Source organism: Copadichromis virginalis, linkage group LG19 (genome assembly GCF_057382275.1).
Source record: "Copadichromis virginalis isolate Kocher_CV1m ecotype Utaka linkage group LG19, C_Virginalis_male_GT1.1, whole genome shotgun sequence".
Classification (NCBI taxonomy): domain Eukaryota; kingdom Metazoa; phylum Chordata; class Actinopteri; order Cichliformes; family Cichlidae; genus Copadichromis; species Copadichromis virginalis.
Window position 1 is genome coordinate 33842518 of NC_140636.1, and position 14776 is coordinate 33857293.

The 14776-nt window shown below is 41.8% G+C and overlaps 4 protein-coding genes across 9 annotated transcripts; 1 reads left to right on the plus strand and 3 right to left on the minus strand.

Annotated features, from left to right (window-relative positions):
* Positions 1-178: 178 nt before the first annotated feature.
* Positions 179-2859, plus strand: gstz1 (glutathione S-transferase zeta 1). Of its 4 annotated transcripts, none has more exons than XM_085440772.1 (9): positions 179-332; positions 640-691; positions 778-845; positions 984-1103; positions 1349-1474; positions 1612-1687; positions 2111-2163; positions 2247-2296; positions 2682-2859. In XM_085440772.1, exons 1-9 carry the CDS (start codon positions 303-305, stop codon positions 2806-2808), a joined length of 702 nt encoding a protein of 233 aa, XP_085296898.1. In that variant the 5' UTR covers positions 179-302; the 3' UTR covers positions 2809-2859. The 4 variants fall into 4 exon arrangements, with proteins under 4 accessions (XP_085296898.1, XP_085296900.1, XP_085296899.1 ...); XM_085440774.1 differs by having other exon boundaries at positions 184-332; positions 1023-1103; XM_085440773.1 differs by lacking the exon at positions 179-332 and adding an exon at positions 376-560.
* Positions 2750-6799, minus strand: LOC146686606 (uncharacterized). The gene is made up of 13 exons (XM_085440776.1): positions 6738-6799; positions 6464-6634; positions 6291-6396; positions 5628-5765; positions 5419-5541; positions 5153-5330; positions 4946-5074; positions 4617-4804; positions 4295-4491; positions 4126-4217; positions 3983-4037; positions 3657-3754; positions 2750-3538 (listed from the first exon to the last, which is right to left on the minus strand). Exons 1-13 carry the CDS (start codon positions 6797-6799, stop codon positions 3309-3311), a joined length of 1767 nt encoding a protein of 588 aa, XP_085296902.1. The 3' UTR covers positions 2750-3308.
* A 2057-nt stretch (positions 6800-8856) lies between these two features.
* Positions 8857-11773, minus strand: tmed8 (transmembrane p24 trafficking protein 8). 2 transcript variants are annotated; one of them, XM_085442064.1, is made up of 6 exons: positions 11594-11773; positions 11145-11256; positions 10961-11048; positions 10754-10847; positions 10256-10549; positions 8857-10145 (listed from the first exon to the last, which is right to left on the minus strand). In XM_085442064.1, exons 2-6 carry the CDS (start codon positions 11252-11254, stop codon positions 9928-9930), a joined length of 804 nt encoding a protein of 267 aa, XP_085298190.1. In that variant the 5' UTR covers positions 11255-11256; positions 11594-11773; the 3' UTR covers positions 8857-9927. The 2 variants fall into 2 exon arrangements, with proteins under 2 accessions (XP_085298190.1, XP_085298189.1); XM_085442063.1 differs by having other exon boundaries at positions 11145-11261; positions 11594-11772.
* A 352-nt stretch (positions 11774-12125) lies between these two features.
* On the minus strand, positions 12126-14762 carry noxred1 (NADP-dependent oxidoreductase domain containing 1). Of its 2 annotated transcripts, none has more exons than XM_085441388.1 (6): positions 14487-14762; positions 14218-14402; positions 13146-13326; positions 12903-12967; positions 12579-12777; positions 12126-12491 (listed from the first exon to the last, which is right to left on the minus strand). In XM_085441388.1, exons 1-6 carry the CDS (start codon positions 14642-14644, stop codon positions 12356-12358), a joined length of 924 nt encoding a protein of 307 aa, XP_085297514.1. In that variant the 5' UTR covers positions 14645-14762; the 3' UTR covers positions 12126-12355. The 2 variants fall into 2 exon arrangements, with proteins under 2 accessions (XP_085297514.1, XP_085297513.1); XM_085441387.1 differs by having other exon boundaries at positions 12903-13057.
* Positions 14763-14776: the final 14 nt, after the last annotated feature.

Consider the following 14776-nt stretch of genomic DNA (forward strand, 5'->3'; position numbering starts at 1 on the left):
ATTGAGGCTTCCTAAAGGCTCCAAATTCGCCCTCTCACTAATAACGCAGCGTGATTGGGTTCTCGAGATTGCCTTCTGTCCAATCACGACTCCAGCTTTTGGATTAAACCCGCCCTAGCTATGGAACGCCACAAACTATTGGCTAATTAAACCAGTCAGTTCTCCTGTCAGGAAGTGTGTCTCAGCTGAGCTGTATCCACACGCAGTTTTGAACAAAGTGGGACTTTGCTGTAAAGTGTGTGATCTTTAAGCGATCAGTGGCCCTTATCCAAAAGATTAAAGTGTTATCGCAGCCAGCGACAATGCGCTTGTCGTTAGCCTGCCTCGCTAAGGTACTGTCACTGTTCGCCGGGTGTTATGTGTGCATCAGCTGCTTAATTTCAACCATATGAAGCCCAATGGTGCTTAGTCATGGACCAAAGAGTAGGTAGGAGGGAGTTTAGGGGACACATCCTATTGGCTGCTCAAAGTGGATGAGATTTTTTGTAGAAAAAGTACTTGCAGTAACTGATCCAGTCTAGTCGAGGGAAATCTACAGAAGTATGGCAACTCAGACTAAGGTGAACCCACTGCATAAAACCACAAAGCAAAACTGACTTTGTTTCCAAACTGACTTAACATTTTCTGTTTTCTGTTCAGCCCATACTTCACGGATACTTCAGAAGCTCCTGCTCCTGGAGGGTTCGCATTGGTAAGTCATGCCCTGGGAATGTTCAGCTAAGCTTTGGTGTAACTTTTTTTTTTATCACTAAGGTAATGAACTTGTTTGTGCACCAGCTTTTGCTCTAAAAGGTGTTGAATATGACCAGCTTCCAGTCAATCTGATCAAAGATGGAGGGCAGCAGGTACAGTGTGCAGACAAACATGACACTTTCTGCATGATTGCTTGAATATTAAAGAGTCCAAAATCCTGCTAAAACAATATGTAGTTTCTTAACAAGGTGCTGTCTTAAACAATAAAACCATGCATTTCTTTTTTAAAGTCATGTGTTAGTCTGACAGTGGCTCTCTCTGTGCCAAAGCTTACTGAGGAGTACAAAGAGCTAAACCCCATGCAACAAGTGCCTGCAGTGGAAATTGATGGCACCACTCTCTCTCAGTCGGTGAGTCTGCTTCCATAACACTGTCATGTTATCTTATTACATTTACTGAATATTTTGGTAATACTGGTAACAGTTCTAGTAAAAACCTGACTTGTTTTCTAACCTTTAAGCATTTGCAGGTAGTTACTTTGTAATTTCAAATAAAATACATTAAAATTCCATTTAATTACACCTTTAGTCGGTGTATTTTTAATTACACCATGTAACATTAAAAAAACGTTACCAAAATTCTTTTGTTTATGTAGCTGGCAGTGATCCAGTACATCGATGAGACCAGACCAGGACCCCGTCTTCTTCCAGCAGACCCAAAGGCGCGTGCCCAGGTTAGGATGATAAGTGACCTCATTGCCTCGGGTATACAGCCCCTGCAGGTAAGCAGAACACAGTCCACAATGCCATCAGTTCAAATCTCTACTCTGGTTCACAAAAAATCCATGCTTGCAATGTCAAGGTCAACCTGCAAGACCAGTAACTTTATCTTTTTTTTTTTAATTCCTGGACTTCGCAGAATTTGTATGTAATCCAGAAAATAGGAGCGGAGAAGATGCAGTGGTCTCAGCACTTCATCGATCGTGGTTTTCAAGGTAAGCGGAAGCCTGTCATCTACTCCTCTATGCTTCGTTTTAATTTTAAATGCGGAGAACTGCACTCTGAAAACACTTTGTTTTACACAGCAGATGATGAACACCGAGTTGCCTCTATAAGTGCACATTTTTGCTGTCATTACAAAGCGTGACTCATCAGCTTAACCATCCTGCTTTGCTTTAATGTCGCAAGCAGGAAGGCTTTTAAAACTGACGATGATGATTAAATCAACAGTGATCCATTCCTGAGAACTTAACACAGAAGTACAAACTTTTCTGTTCTCCCAATATTTACATTTCCAAACTTTCCAAAGTAATAATCTAGTTCTGCCCCACATTTGACACCCCTGCTCTATACATTAGAAACATGAAGTGATGAGAAAAATGCCAATGTGTTTTACATGCATGCGTTATTACCCCCAGCTCTTGAGCCAATTCTGAAGCAAACAGCGGGGAAATACTGTGTAGGCGATGAGGTAAGAACATGAATATATCACAGGACAACATCTGGGCAATTTCCAGCACAAAGATTACTTCTTACTTTCTGCTTCTCTTTTAGATTTCCATGGCAGACATCTGTCTGGTCCCACAGGTCTACAACGCAGAGAGGTATGCTATGAGAAGTTTCATAAAACTGCAATAGAAGCGCTACTTTAATAGAGATGGGCTTTCCACAAAATCCAATTTACATATTTTCCCTCTGGCGTGCAGTGCTGTTTCTCTGTCTAGTGCGTTTTGTTCGAGCTGACCAGCATTTAAGATGGTGGCTATAAAAACATCTGCCTTGTTTTAAATATGATGGAACCAGATGAAACTAGTTGTGCCACAAAGCGTCAAATAATACATTTGGAAGGTTAGCAGCAGCATCTCTTTCCAGAAATCAGAACAATTTACTTCTATTATATTCAAGAGAAGGCAGAGATCCCAAAACATGATATAACCTCGAAACAGCCTGTACAGGGAAGCATCACCACTATGTTTTTAATGTCTACAGGTTCAAAGTGGATGTGGGGAAGTATCCAACCATCAAACGGCTAAATGAGGCTTTACTTGAGATTGAAGCTTTCCAAGTGAGCCACCCATCACGCCAACCAGATACACCTGATGATCTGCGTGCTTAGTACAAAGCCACTGAGAAGTTGTTTGTGTTAAATAAAATGACTGAAAAGCGACTCTGTTCCACTGCAGTTACTTTAAATGACAAGAAAGGTTCAAGTAAAAAAAATATTTATTAGTATTTTAGCATGAAATTGAACTATGACTTTAATTTGCCTTTTTAAAAAAAACAAACAAACAAAAAAACAAACAAACCACCATACAGATACGTGGAGAGGAGGTACGGGACAATAATGTGTTTAAAAAAAAAAAAAAAAAAAAAACCCCAACGCTCAGATTTGCTATGCAAAGTGGAAAACCTCTCGTCTCACTGTTCGCAGCGCGTTGCCTGATGGTGATTTTCGAAGACACATAATAAAGTAAAAGAATCACACAGGAGACACATGAATAGAAAGTCATTGCAACAAAACACAAAGCAGAAGAATTAGTCTTCCAGACAAAACGCTCTTCTCATGTCTGATCACATCACGGGCCATGGTGGCTAAAAACTGTTTCCAATTTGGACTCATTTGTCAAAAGGAATCTCCACGGTGCATTTGATTGTGTCATCATAAAAGGAACCAGAGCAGTCCGACCCACCAAACACCAGCAATGCACACTGGATTTTAACATTTTCACCCTGTCCATGTGTCCCAGTGTCTCTTAGGATAGCGCTGCCCAAAAGCATCATGCTGTGTCCAGCACGAGGCCTGGAGCAAAGCAGGGGAGACACCAGTGAAGTCCACATATTCGTATCTGGGGGAGAAAAGAAATGAAGCTCGATTAAAAAGCAGCTGATTTCATCAATATTGATGCTTCGTGCAAAATAGCAATAATACTGAAGAAAAAAAAAACAAAAAAAAAACCTGCTCACCTGTATTAAAGATGTGAACATCCTGCAGGGCTCCAATTGCACTGCACCCTCCACTGACTAAAATCCTGTTGTCTGAAACTGGGAGTGCTGCATGAAACCTGTCAATTAATATATAAAGAGGTTTTATCTGTATCATTGTTATGGCCAATCTTTACATATTCTTAAATATGAATTATGTTCAGCTAAAAGAAAAGAATAATCTCACTAGGATGAATTTTGTGTTAAACAACATTAAAATTGCACTTGACTCTTTCTGGGATGCCCAAGGATACTACAACCAGATGGCTACATGGATGACATTTATCAAGGTTGATTAGTTTACTCACCCTCGAGGCAGCGGTGGCATGTTCCCACTCTTCACAGCTGTGTACTCCATAAATCCTGCACTCAGTAGGGAAAATGTAAGAATCAGTGCAATCCTGGACACTCTGTTTCAATCTAAGGCGGTCAGTGGCGGTCTTTATCTTACCCAGATCTAACACATGGAGGTCGTTAAAGTAAGCAGCTGTCTTGCGTCCACCGAATATGATCAACTTCTGAGACAGAAGCGTAGTCGTGTGCCTGTTAAAAAGCATGAAATTAGCATTCCTGAGAATTAAGAAAGCACTTAGGGTACAGTAAATTTACTGAAGACTGACCCAAACCGAGGCAGAGGTCTGTCCCCTTCCACAATGGGCTGGTACCAGAGTCCAAACTCTGGGTTGAAGATGTATAGAGCATTACTGCAGGATTTATCCCCTGAGGAAAGGCTTGACTGAACTCCTCCAAAGACAAAAAGTTCTTTTTTGTAAAAGGCTGCAGAGTGATACGCTAAATTTGGAACGCTGCCTTTTGCCTTAAGGATGGGAAATATCCACAAATACAGCAATGAAAAGAAAAGAAAAAACAAAGAGCCTATTTCACATACACGTACATGCTTTTAAAGAATGTGAAAACGCAGCATGTTAACAACAAACCCACATTGACAAGCTTCCACTTCCAGGTCAGAGTATTAAGGATGTACAGCTCCGTGTAGCGCCGACCCTCCCTCAGGCCACCGTAAACAAAGACTGCTCTAGAGTCTGGGTCATAGGTTGCAGTGTGTCCTCGGGCACAGGGTGGTTCAGGTCCAGAAGCAGAGGAGTTCAGCGGGAACCAGAAGTCACCGTCTGAAAAGAGGTCAGGTAACGATTAAGTACAAATGCTTCCTCCACCGGTGCCGCACACCTTCACTCTAGTGACATGCTTTATAGATACAGGGAGCTAATATACATATATGGCCAGATGTATATTCAGCAAAGTCCACTGACCCAACTCGAGCTTCCACAGGGAGTCTTTGCAGTAGTTTTGTTCTGAAGTCTCCCCTCCAATGAGGATGGCAGTATCAGGGTCACTCAGACACATGGTGTGGCACCAACGCTTTGACGGACACGCTGAAACTAATCACAAATCTTTGTAAAAGCCACTTCTGTGCAATCCTGTGTAATCCCAATATTTTTTTCCTTTTTGCCTCTGACCTCCTCTGTTCTCACTCTTTATGAGCACAGTCATTTCTTCTTGACCGTTTATCCCGGATGACCTCATCTTCTTAGGGGTCGAAGCTTGGTCTACATCCTCTGAGAGGCTGTCCACGTCCTCAGAGCTCCACCTCAGTTGGCCTCTCCTACCAATGACTGTACGTCTGGGTGTCTTTTCCTTCCAGTCACACAGAGCGCACAGCAGACCTGCGTCAGTTACTGCCCTCACATGCAGACACTAACATACACCTAAGGATAACACTCACTGTAGGCCACACTGGAGGTTTATTCCCCACAGCGGAGTCACTGGTGTCGACTTTATTGACTTGGACCTCAGCAAAGCACACGCTGTCGCTCCTGTCGCTCAGGTGTGAGGTCTCAGAAGTCACCTGGATTTGTATTAATTGAACAATCATGACGCTCGAAAACCAAAGTGTGCATTCCCACTGAACTATTTTGGCCCCGTTTATCTCACCGTTTCACTTTCAGCATCTTGGGTGTGTAATGTGGTGGAATGATCGGTCACATCGTGCCCTTCGGGGAACAAGCATTTCCTTTGAACCAAAGGGGTACTGCTGAAGACGCTGGAGTTGTCCTGTGGCTGGTCACAAGTCTTGGCAAGAAATAAGTGAAATGCCACTATGCAATATCAGCTACAGACTGCTTTTTTGTTTTAAATCCCACATATAGGCATGATGCCTAGCACTCTGACGCAAAGAAAGCAGGGAGTGTAATGGAAACTAGCACAAAGAAATGAATATTAAATGACAATATATGCCATAAAGCTATTTATAGCAAGGTGAAAATGGTGGAATCAGATTCTGTTTTCCAAGAGTTATTTATAAAAAAAAAAAAAAAGCAGTCAGCATAAGATATTAGGTTAAACTTCACCTTCCTTTTAGGCTTATTGTATCTACTCAGTACAGGAGTTGGATTAATTGCATTCAGATAAGCTATATTTGCCCTTTGCATGCTATAACCTGTAGCCTGAACAGTTTGTGTGTTTTAAAGTGAGGCTATATGTAAATTCCCCACTGCATTTAACCATTAGTAAAATAACCCAGACTTTCCCCACACAAACATGAGCTCTACGTGAGTTTTTTCGGATCTGGTCGCGCTAAATACTTGTGTTTTGTACCTCTCCAGAGACTGTGAGTAAAATCTTGCCATAAACTCCCCTCCTGCCCCTCTCTGCAGCCACTTTGACCATCTCTGGGCTCCAGTCACCTTCCCAAGTCAGACACCTGAGCACAAAGAGATGTCAGCAAACTCTAGTTTACAAATTCACAACCTTGCGGCTACTTCACGAACCTAAATTGAGAGGACAGAATCCCAATTTTCTGAGCTGGTACTTCTGCACTGACCAGAACCTCGACTGAAATTGTGGTCAAACTGCATTCCCACTGTCCCAGACCGAAGATGACCAGCTGCTTAGGAAGAGGCAGCGGGACATGGACTTGAAAGCACCTCCGGTTAGATTTGCTGTGAAGAGTGAGTCCAAGTAGTGATTCTTCGCCTCCTTAATAATCTGTCAACATGGTTTTTTTTAAAATTATTATTATTATGTATTTATCAAACGACATACCTAATAAACTGGCGGGGGACGTCACGCAAAGACCAAAGGACATAAAAATTCAGTCTCCCCATGTTGTTTTACGGATCCAATACGTTCTGAGAGCAGCAAACATCGGCGGTACTTAGATCTCCAGTGCTAACCTCTGATTGGCCGAGAGGAGCTCGAGGCCGTGGTGAACACGCACAGGTGAGAGGTCAAAGTAATTAAGTAATAGGCCCCCTAGTGGATCTGCTGGTTGGACTCCAGATGCCTCACTGCCTTTCTATATGTCTTTGGATAAAGGGAAGTCAAGTGTATGACTGAACATCTATCCATTCGCTTAGCAAATTCAAGATCTTTGTCTCATAACAAAAATAAAAATAAAATAGTTACAATTTAAACTCTAAACACCAAATATCTGCTATCAGTATTTATTATGGATCTGTGCGGGCTAACTGAATAGACTTTCAAAGTCATTTCATTGTTTTATAGACACACAATTGATTGGCATGATCAAATTTCGTCAGTCATATTTGCTTCACGTATTATTGGTGATCAAGTGAGAACCTCCACTGCACTAATAGCAATATCAGATGAGAGTTCTAGCTTCTCTCATCAGTAGGTGAGAGTGGGGCCGCTTAGGTACGAGGTCCATCCAGGAAATGTGGCTTGTGGCTACCATCTCTACTACTACACTGTTTTCCTCATGTTAGCACTTATAGTTTGGGGGGGGGGGGGGGGGGGGGGGAATTATATGTGGGACAAAGAAACTTCTGAGTGTATTAGACTTGTGTTTCAGCCATCTAGAAAATGGCTGATATCTGAAATTTTCAAACAGTGAATGGACTTTTATTAAAAAGACTAATCGTGCACTGTGGTCGTAAAGGGATGGACATGGTCAGGAAAAATATTCAGGTAGGCTGTGGTGTTTTGATGGCGTGCACTTGGTACTTAGGGGGCCCAAAATAAGCCAACAAAATATAATCATGTCAGTTCTTGGGCTCTGTGGTGTTAATGCAGTGTGGTTGTGTCATATTACTTTATTATTCTGTCCACCCTCAGGAGCAACATTTCATCTAAGAGGCGACAATGCTAAAAACAGCTTCTATTAGAGTTCATCTCCACTTGCAGTCTGAAACCATGCACTCTGGTTCTTACTTAATGAGACCCAAGCTGCTGTAGAGTTTGGAATAACAAGAGTAAATCGATATATTTATCTTCATCTTTATTCTGATTGTTTATATCACAAGAAATTAAGTGATAAAAACAAAGAAGAAATCAAATGACAAACTAAACAGGTGTAGGTTGATGCTACAGCTTATATAACACCTGCTCATGACGCCAGACCAAAAAATGACCGCATAAGGAAAATTAGATCCCAAACCTCCGATTTACATACAGAACCAAGACAAACCATAAAAAAGAAAGAAAAGGAGCATTTATCACAGTACTGAATAATTATGTTAGTCCTATGCAATTTTTTAAGCAGTCGAGTGTGCTGCAAATTTTTATTTAGTCAGTACAGTTCCAAAGGCCTCGAAACAGAAACTCAATGACTGTTCACATTTGTGCTAACCTTGGGTTTCTCAAAATAATATAACTTCATCTTCATTTGTATTTATTATCCCCTTTTTTTAAACAGCTTCTGGATGCCAGCTGACATTCGACCATCATATGCTTGTAGATAATGTGGATTATGTTAGAATCTAGTACATCTTTATATTTCCGTGAAGTTAATTGAATAAATAATGAATTTGATGATACTGAGAGTAGCTTTCCATAAATTATTGACCATTTTTCTTTTTAAAAAAAAGAAAAATCCAGTAAAGCCCAAGCAAGACTAGCTGCGTCGTAAGATTGTGTGAGGCCTTAAGGGAGAACTGAAAATAAAACCTGGTTTCATCAGCACCTCTGTGCAACTATTACATCAATCCCCTTATGTCACAATTTAATGGAAACACAAGGGGCCACCCTGAAGTGCTTTCTAATCCTGGATGTGCAGCGAGACTGTTATGAAATGACGGGGTCTCGGGTGAAATGCGCAGCTTTGGCTGGCCATTTTTTAATTTATTTTTTTCTCAAGCTGTCCAGTAATCGACCGTGATTCATGCTGGTTTTATCTAATCGCCTCAATTAACCACAAAGGAAATGAGACAATGGTCTGTTTATTGAGGAATTAGAAATTTCAGGATTTGATGCCATCAGCATAACTTACAGCGAGGGTTTAGTACAGTAACAGTATCAGTTGCTTTACAGTATGCTGTATACAACGTCAGCAGCCAGATCTGTGAAATCTTTGGAAGATGCACAAAGAGTGATTGAAATGAGGAAAGAAAGATAATCTTTTTTTTTTTTTTTAAAAAGACCAAAAACAAAACAGTAACTTACTTCTTAGACTTGTGCACAAAAAATAATCTACCTCCAAACATAATGAAAGTGTGCAAGTCAAATGTAAATATTGATTTTTTTATTACATAAGGAGCTGCATGTGATAAGGGATGGCTTTTAATTGTGTCATAAAAAGCACAGTCTGATTACCACTTGCTTCAGTACATTCGACTTATATATATTTTTTAACCAACACACCACTGTGACAGCAGACATCGCCATACTCTGAATTTACATAATCTGAAATCTCACGTGATTAGGATCAATACAGAGAAGAAAAAAATAAGTTAGGTTGGTAACAAAGACAAAGCAATAAGAATAATAAGAAAAAAAAAGGTGCACAAGCGCGCGCGCGCGCGCACACACACACACACACACACACACACACACACACAACAACAACAACAAAGCTTCTTTCTTTAGATCATAGCTGATTTAACACAGTTATACCCGTGCAGGTCTTCCCTGATCACTGCTACCATAGATCTGTTACAGGTGAAGACAATAGATATTTTATGATGGGCACTTGACCAAATAGCACGGTGCACACATGGGAAAAATGGCACATATGCAAGGCTTCTTCAAACACATGTTAGCAAGACACTGAAGCGTTTGAAATCTGTGGGATTACAAACTTAAATTCAACAAGAGACAACACAAGCAGACGGTGCTAAAAAATAGATATCCCTATATATATATATATTTTTTTTTTCTATTTTATTTTAGAATTTCAATTATGTCTCCCTCCCATCCCTCCCCCAACAAGTGTGGAATCAAAAATAGTTCATTGTTCTTCAGTAAATTGTACATTCATAAGCGATAAATTGGCATCTCAGGCACTATAATAAACCCTGTAGTAAAGTGTTTTATTTCGCCAAAGGGAGTAGGAGTTGTCAAACTTCAGGAGATAAGTGCCTTCACCTGGAAATTCGTGGCTCCCCCCCTGCACGGACAGGTGGCTGTCCTGGCGGTACACGGGGAGGATTTCAGACAAGTTAGAGTTGGTGTGAGTTTTGGAGCCCTTCTCGACGTCCCCGTTGCCGACGGGCCCTGCAGAAATCACATGATCCACAAAGTCAACACACCGAATCGTAACCCCAGTGGGGGGAAAACATATAAAAGTACAACTGCCATCGCAAAGAGGGGCGTCGGCGCCTGACCTTCAAGCTCCTCCTCTTCGTCCTCGTCATCGCTCGACTCGCTGATATGCACCGTGATGGACCGACTCGTCACGGGAGTCCAGTCAAAATAGATGCCGAAGCCAATGTCGTAGCCGTCTGTGGCAAACTCCCAGCACACTTTATTGGCTTCGGGCACGGTGGGCACGTGGACCGTCATGATGTCGCCTCGGTACACGGTCACCATGCTGTCCTTCTCTGTTCGGAGCTTCACCTTTAACTCCTTCACAGCAGCAGATGTCCAAGTTGTCGGGGGGTTCAGGGGCGGCATCTGGGCTGCCATCAGAAGGGACACGCGGCAGTGACTTTAACAAGATGTGACAGCAACTGCAACACTTTATCCAACTCATTTTAAGATGGCAAAATCTCAAGCAAATACTGTGCACGCACACTGCAATTAGCGGGACGTTTATGAACCCGCAGAGTCAGAATCACTGCTGAACAAAGCAGCTGTCACTATGGCACACTGCAGGTCCTCACCTTTCATCTCGGCGGAGAGCTGACAGCTCCCTGCACTGCTGTTCTCCTCGCCTCCTTCCCCCAGGGCCAGCTCAGCAGGGGCCTCGTCATTACCCTCAATATGCGCACACATCGGGGTTATTATTGTAAAGACTTAAATTGTTAGACTATGCCTCCCTATTTACTGCAACTTGTTTACAGCTCACCTAAGCACACAGTATTACCTACCTCAGAAAGACGTCCTGAATCCTCCTTGGTGTCATCCATACTGTCTTTGGACTGAGTAAAGCTCTCTGAAAGATTTGTATTCTGCAGCCTTAAGTAAAGAAAGAATAGAATTTTTAAACCAAGATAACATTCAGACCACCCATCTGCATAGCAGCTCCATTTAAAAGCCGCAGCAACAGGTTACCTGTCCGGTGGCGTGTTGTCGCACTGTTTGGCTGTTACTCCGGGGAAAGATGAGAAAGACAGTGATGAAAGCCGTGACTGGAGCTGTGATGTAGCCTCTAATCTCTCCATGGCTGTCCTGAGAAGGCAAACACCTCAGTCTGCGTGGCTGCAAAAAGATGAAACCCCGCCCCTCCCAACCACAGGGGAGGGAGACGGGTGAAGCTAGCCTCCTAAAGCAGGCTGTTTAAACTAAACAAGCTGCCGTTTCACATAATAAACCCCGTCAACCGCAGTATTGCCTTCTGATTTAACAGTTAAAGCAGTAGCGACGAGCTGTGTTTACATGTGCGTGGAACTCTAGCTTCATTAACCAGGCTAGCTGTTAGCTTATAGCTCACGCTAGCTAACCAGCGAGCAGTTAAAAGGACAGCCGAAGCTGCGGACACAACACCCAAAAACTTATCTCACCACAACGTAGCGTCGAAAATATGATGTGATTTTAGTTTAATCAAGCTCAGGGCATGAGGAAAACCGCCTCCATATCCCTGCAATCATGTGAGGGACCTCTCCACAGTGCTGCCGCTGCTGCTTCTGCTGCTCAACAGGAAAAAACAGACCCGGATTTTTTGACACTTCCGTCTTTTCTCGGAAAATCTGCGAATCTGCATCCTTACCAGGAGCCTACTGCAGCTCCTCTGAGGACATACGCCGCTGCTTAATATTTAAACCAGTCTAAAAGTATACGTCCCAAAGCCAAATCATAAACACAGATTATTTAACAAAATTCCCAAGTCGCCTGTGCTGTATAGAGACAACACTTGTTCATCCATGAGTGCATTTTTTGATGCTTTAATGTTTCATAGGTCAGTGTTAAGTGGCTTAATAGAGAAAATAAAAAAACATAGTAAGCTTGAGACTTTTGCACAGCACTGTAACTGTACTGCATAAAAGTATCTGAAGTAAACCTATCTACATTTCACAAACTTTAGTGAGTCCTTCATGTTATAAAATGATTTTCATTCAAAATTGAAAATGTAACACAGTAATACAAATTTTGAATTGGAAGCACACTGACCAGCCTCATTATTTAAGACAGGTCACAAAAAGCTAAACAGACTTTTATTTACTTTTTAATTTTTCGTATTGTTATGTATTCTTTCAAAATGAGACATGGTTCACAGAGACTGAGTTCACGTATCAGTGATTTTAATGCTGTGGCTGATCAGTGTGTCACTTTGCTGGTGTCTCCATCTGGGATTTATAAGCTGCAGAGAGGCACTGTTGCACAGATTTACTGCTTGATAGAAAGCGCAGCAGCGGGGTCTCCCTGATCTGGGCATCCATAAGTGAAATCCAGGGAAAAGGCCTTTTTGGAATAAAGTTGAAATATATAATTACTATTTAAATGAGATATATGACAGTTTAAAAAACAAACAAACACTGATCTACTCACTCATCTGAGAGAAGAGAAGATGCATAGGATGAATTGATGAAACTGTGTGCATTTAATTGCACAGTGTCTCCACATTTTTCTTTAAATATTGATTTAATTAAGAGGAGAGCCTCACTGGATCCCAGACTGGCAGAGGTGCAGATATTCAACAGGATATACAGCACCGCACACACCCAGTTCAGACCCAGAGAAATACCTCCTACATGTGGAATCAAAATGTACAAACTAAGAACAGAACTTGTAAAGAACTTGTTTAACTGAAGCTCATGCAAAATACTTTCTGTCACATATGAAACAAAATGAAAAGATGCTGAAGTGACATACCTTTCATTGTGAGAGGACACGATGCTTCTATCAGCAAAGGATCTGCTAAAGCTGAGGCCACATGACTGCAGGACAGCCAAACATCCACAGTGTCACAAGAGACAACGTCATACTTTGGCTTCAGGATGTAGTCGTGTCCAAGAAGCTTAGCTAATCTGAGACAGTAATTCAAAAGAAAGCGATTCATTGACCCAACCCCCCCAAGAAATGACCAGTCCTTTGTGTGTGTGAATATGGCTGTACCTGGTGACGGGAATGGCAGAGGTGAAACTGTACACAAGGCAGTGTTTTGCCAGATGAGAGCGGAGATCAACACAGACTTTTGGGATTTGAGAGGGCAGACAGCAAAGGAAAAGAACATCCGCCCATGCTGCCAGTCTGCGATTGTCAAAGAAACATTCAACTTCTGTATGGACAAATTCCACTGAAACACAGAACATACAACGATCTTAGCAAACACTTTTTTTCTTTTATCAGTACACACGGAAGTTTGGTCCAAGTGCAATTTAGTTAAACCAACACATGCTTAATGATTAACTCAAGAATACCATAGAGTCACAACAAGCAACCAATAACTATTCATAGTCTTAAAAGGGCATAACTGAAAAAACAAAACAACAACAACCTAGCTTAAATCTGCTCAAAAATGCATCTGGGTAGCTTAAAAATTTAAGAGTGAAGAGAGTCATTAAGGAAGCGTATGGAAACCCCTCAGATTACCCACTATCTGAAACAAGGAGCTTTAGCTTCTCATCCCTTAAGCCAGCCTTCTTCTGACTGGCTGCCCCTTGCAAACAGAAGGTTTGACCATATTAGTGGTATCCACTCTGAGTGATATCATGAGGAGCCAGCAGTAGGAAAGCTAGCATTTATAGCCACATGAACAGCGATCTTTCACCTCACATAGATTACTTCAACGAAAGAATCTAATTATTTGAAGCTTTGACCATGTCTAATATGAGCATCCACCACTGTAACGCTCTATAAACACAACAGAATAAAAAGGAAATAGGTCCACCACTTTAAGATTGTGTCTCATGACATTTAAATCCTGTCACAAGAAATTATTATACTCATATTGTATACAGCATTTGTATTCTATTTTATTCGATTGTATATAGTATTTTTTTTTTATTATATTCTATTGTGTACAGTATCTTATGGATATACTATTCCATTGTTTTTTCTATGCAACTTTGCACTGTCCACTGCTGTAACAAAACAAATTTCCCATGCGTGGGACTAATAAAGCTTATCTTAAATCCACTGCATCACAAGCATTTTTCTCAGATTTGGGCTTTTTGTGCGTGTGTACCTGCTAACTCTGGTCTCCTAGTGGAGATCTTAATATGTGAGGGTTTGATTTTGGTCTTTTCAAGAAGTGCTTGGCACAGCTGTTTTCCCAGATGGCCCATCCCAAGTATACCCACGCGGAGGTCGTCGTGCTCTCCTGGTGCCACTGGCTTTCTGATTTTCGCTGTGCGCCTTCTGATGGCACATCTATAATACAAATGAATGAAGCAGCTCAGACAGATTAAAATATACTCAAATGACTGCAAGACTATACGTGTGGGATGAGTTCACCTTAGCGAGTCAATGAGCTCACACACGAAAGCTGCGTGCGCGCACCCGCAAAATGTCAGTCCAGCCGAGCGCGCCCGGAGGTAAAGTAACTTCTTTTCGTCGTCAGCGAGCCCGCTCTCAAAACACAGAGTGCTCAGGTCGGCGACTATGTCCGCCATCACCAACACTCTTTGAGCACACAGTTAAAATGTTGAACCCCTTAAAATAGTCCAAGTCTACGCTCTTAACACTTTTCAATAGAGATTTGGGAACCAGTTCTGTTGCCATGCCAACTTAGCGAGGTTAGGCTT

Excerpts from the sequence above, each read along its gene's own strand:
- gstz1 (XM_085440772.1), top strand. The coding sequence starts at position 303 with ATGCGCTTGTCGTTAGCCTGCCTCGCTAAG. Across the intron at positions 846-983 it reads TCAAAGATGGAGGGCAGCAG|TCATGTGTTAGTCTGACAGT; the intron begins GTACAGTGTGCA and ends TCTTTTTTAAAG. Across the intron at positions 2,164-2,246 it reads AATACTGTGTAGGCGATGAG|ATTTCCATGGCAGACATCTG; the intron begins GTAAGAACATGA and ends CTTCTCTTTTAG.
- LOC146686606 (XM_085440776.1), bottom strand. The coding sequence starts at position 6,799 with ATGGGGAGACTGAATTTTTATGTCCTTTGGTCTTTGCGTGACGTCCCC. Across the intron at positions 5,542-5,627 it reads AAGATGCTGAAAGTGAAACG|GTGACTTCTGAGACCTCACA; the intron begins GTGAGATAAACG and ends ATACAAATCCAG. Across the intron at positions 4,218-4,294 it reads AGACCTCTGCCTCGGTTTGG|GCACACGACTACGCTTCTGT; the intron begins GTCAGTCTTCAG and ends GCTTTTTAACAG.
- tmed8 (XM_085442064.1), bottom strand. The coding sequence starts at position 11,254 with ATGGAGAGATTAGAGGCTACATCACAGCTCCAGTCACGGCTTTCATCA. Across the intron at positions 10,550-10,753 it reads GCTCTCCGCCGAGATGAAAG|CCCAGATGCCGCCCCTGAAC; the intron begins GTGAGGACCTGC and ends TTCTGATGGCAG. Across the intron at positions 10,146-10,255 it reads CGAAGAGGAGGAGCTTGAAG|GGCCCGTCGGCAACGGGGAC; the intron begins GTCAGGCGCCGA and ends TGATTTCTGCAG.
- noxred1 (XM_085441387.1), bottom strand. The coding sequence starts at position 14,644 with ATGGCGGACATAGTCGCCGACCTGAGCACTCTGTGTTTTGAGAGCGGG. Across the intron at positions 12,778-12,902 it reads GTGTCCTCTCACAATGAAAG|GAGGTATTTCTCTGGGTCTG; the intron begins GTATGTCACTTC and ends TTCCACATGTAG. Across the intron at positions 12,492-12,578 it reads TCTTCTCTTCTCTCAGATGA|GCCTTTTCCCTGGATTTCAC; the intron begins GTGAGTAGATCA and ends TATTCCAAAAAG.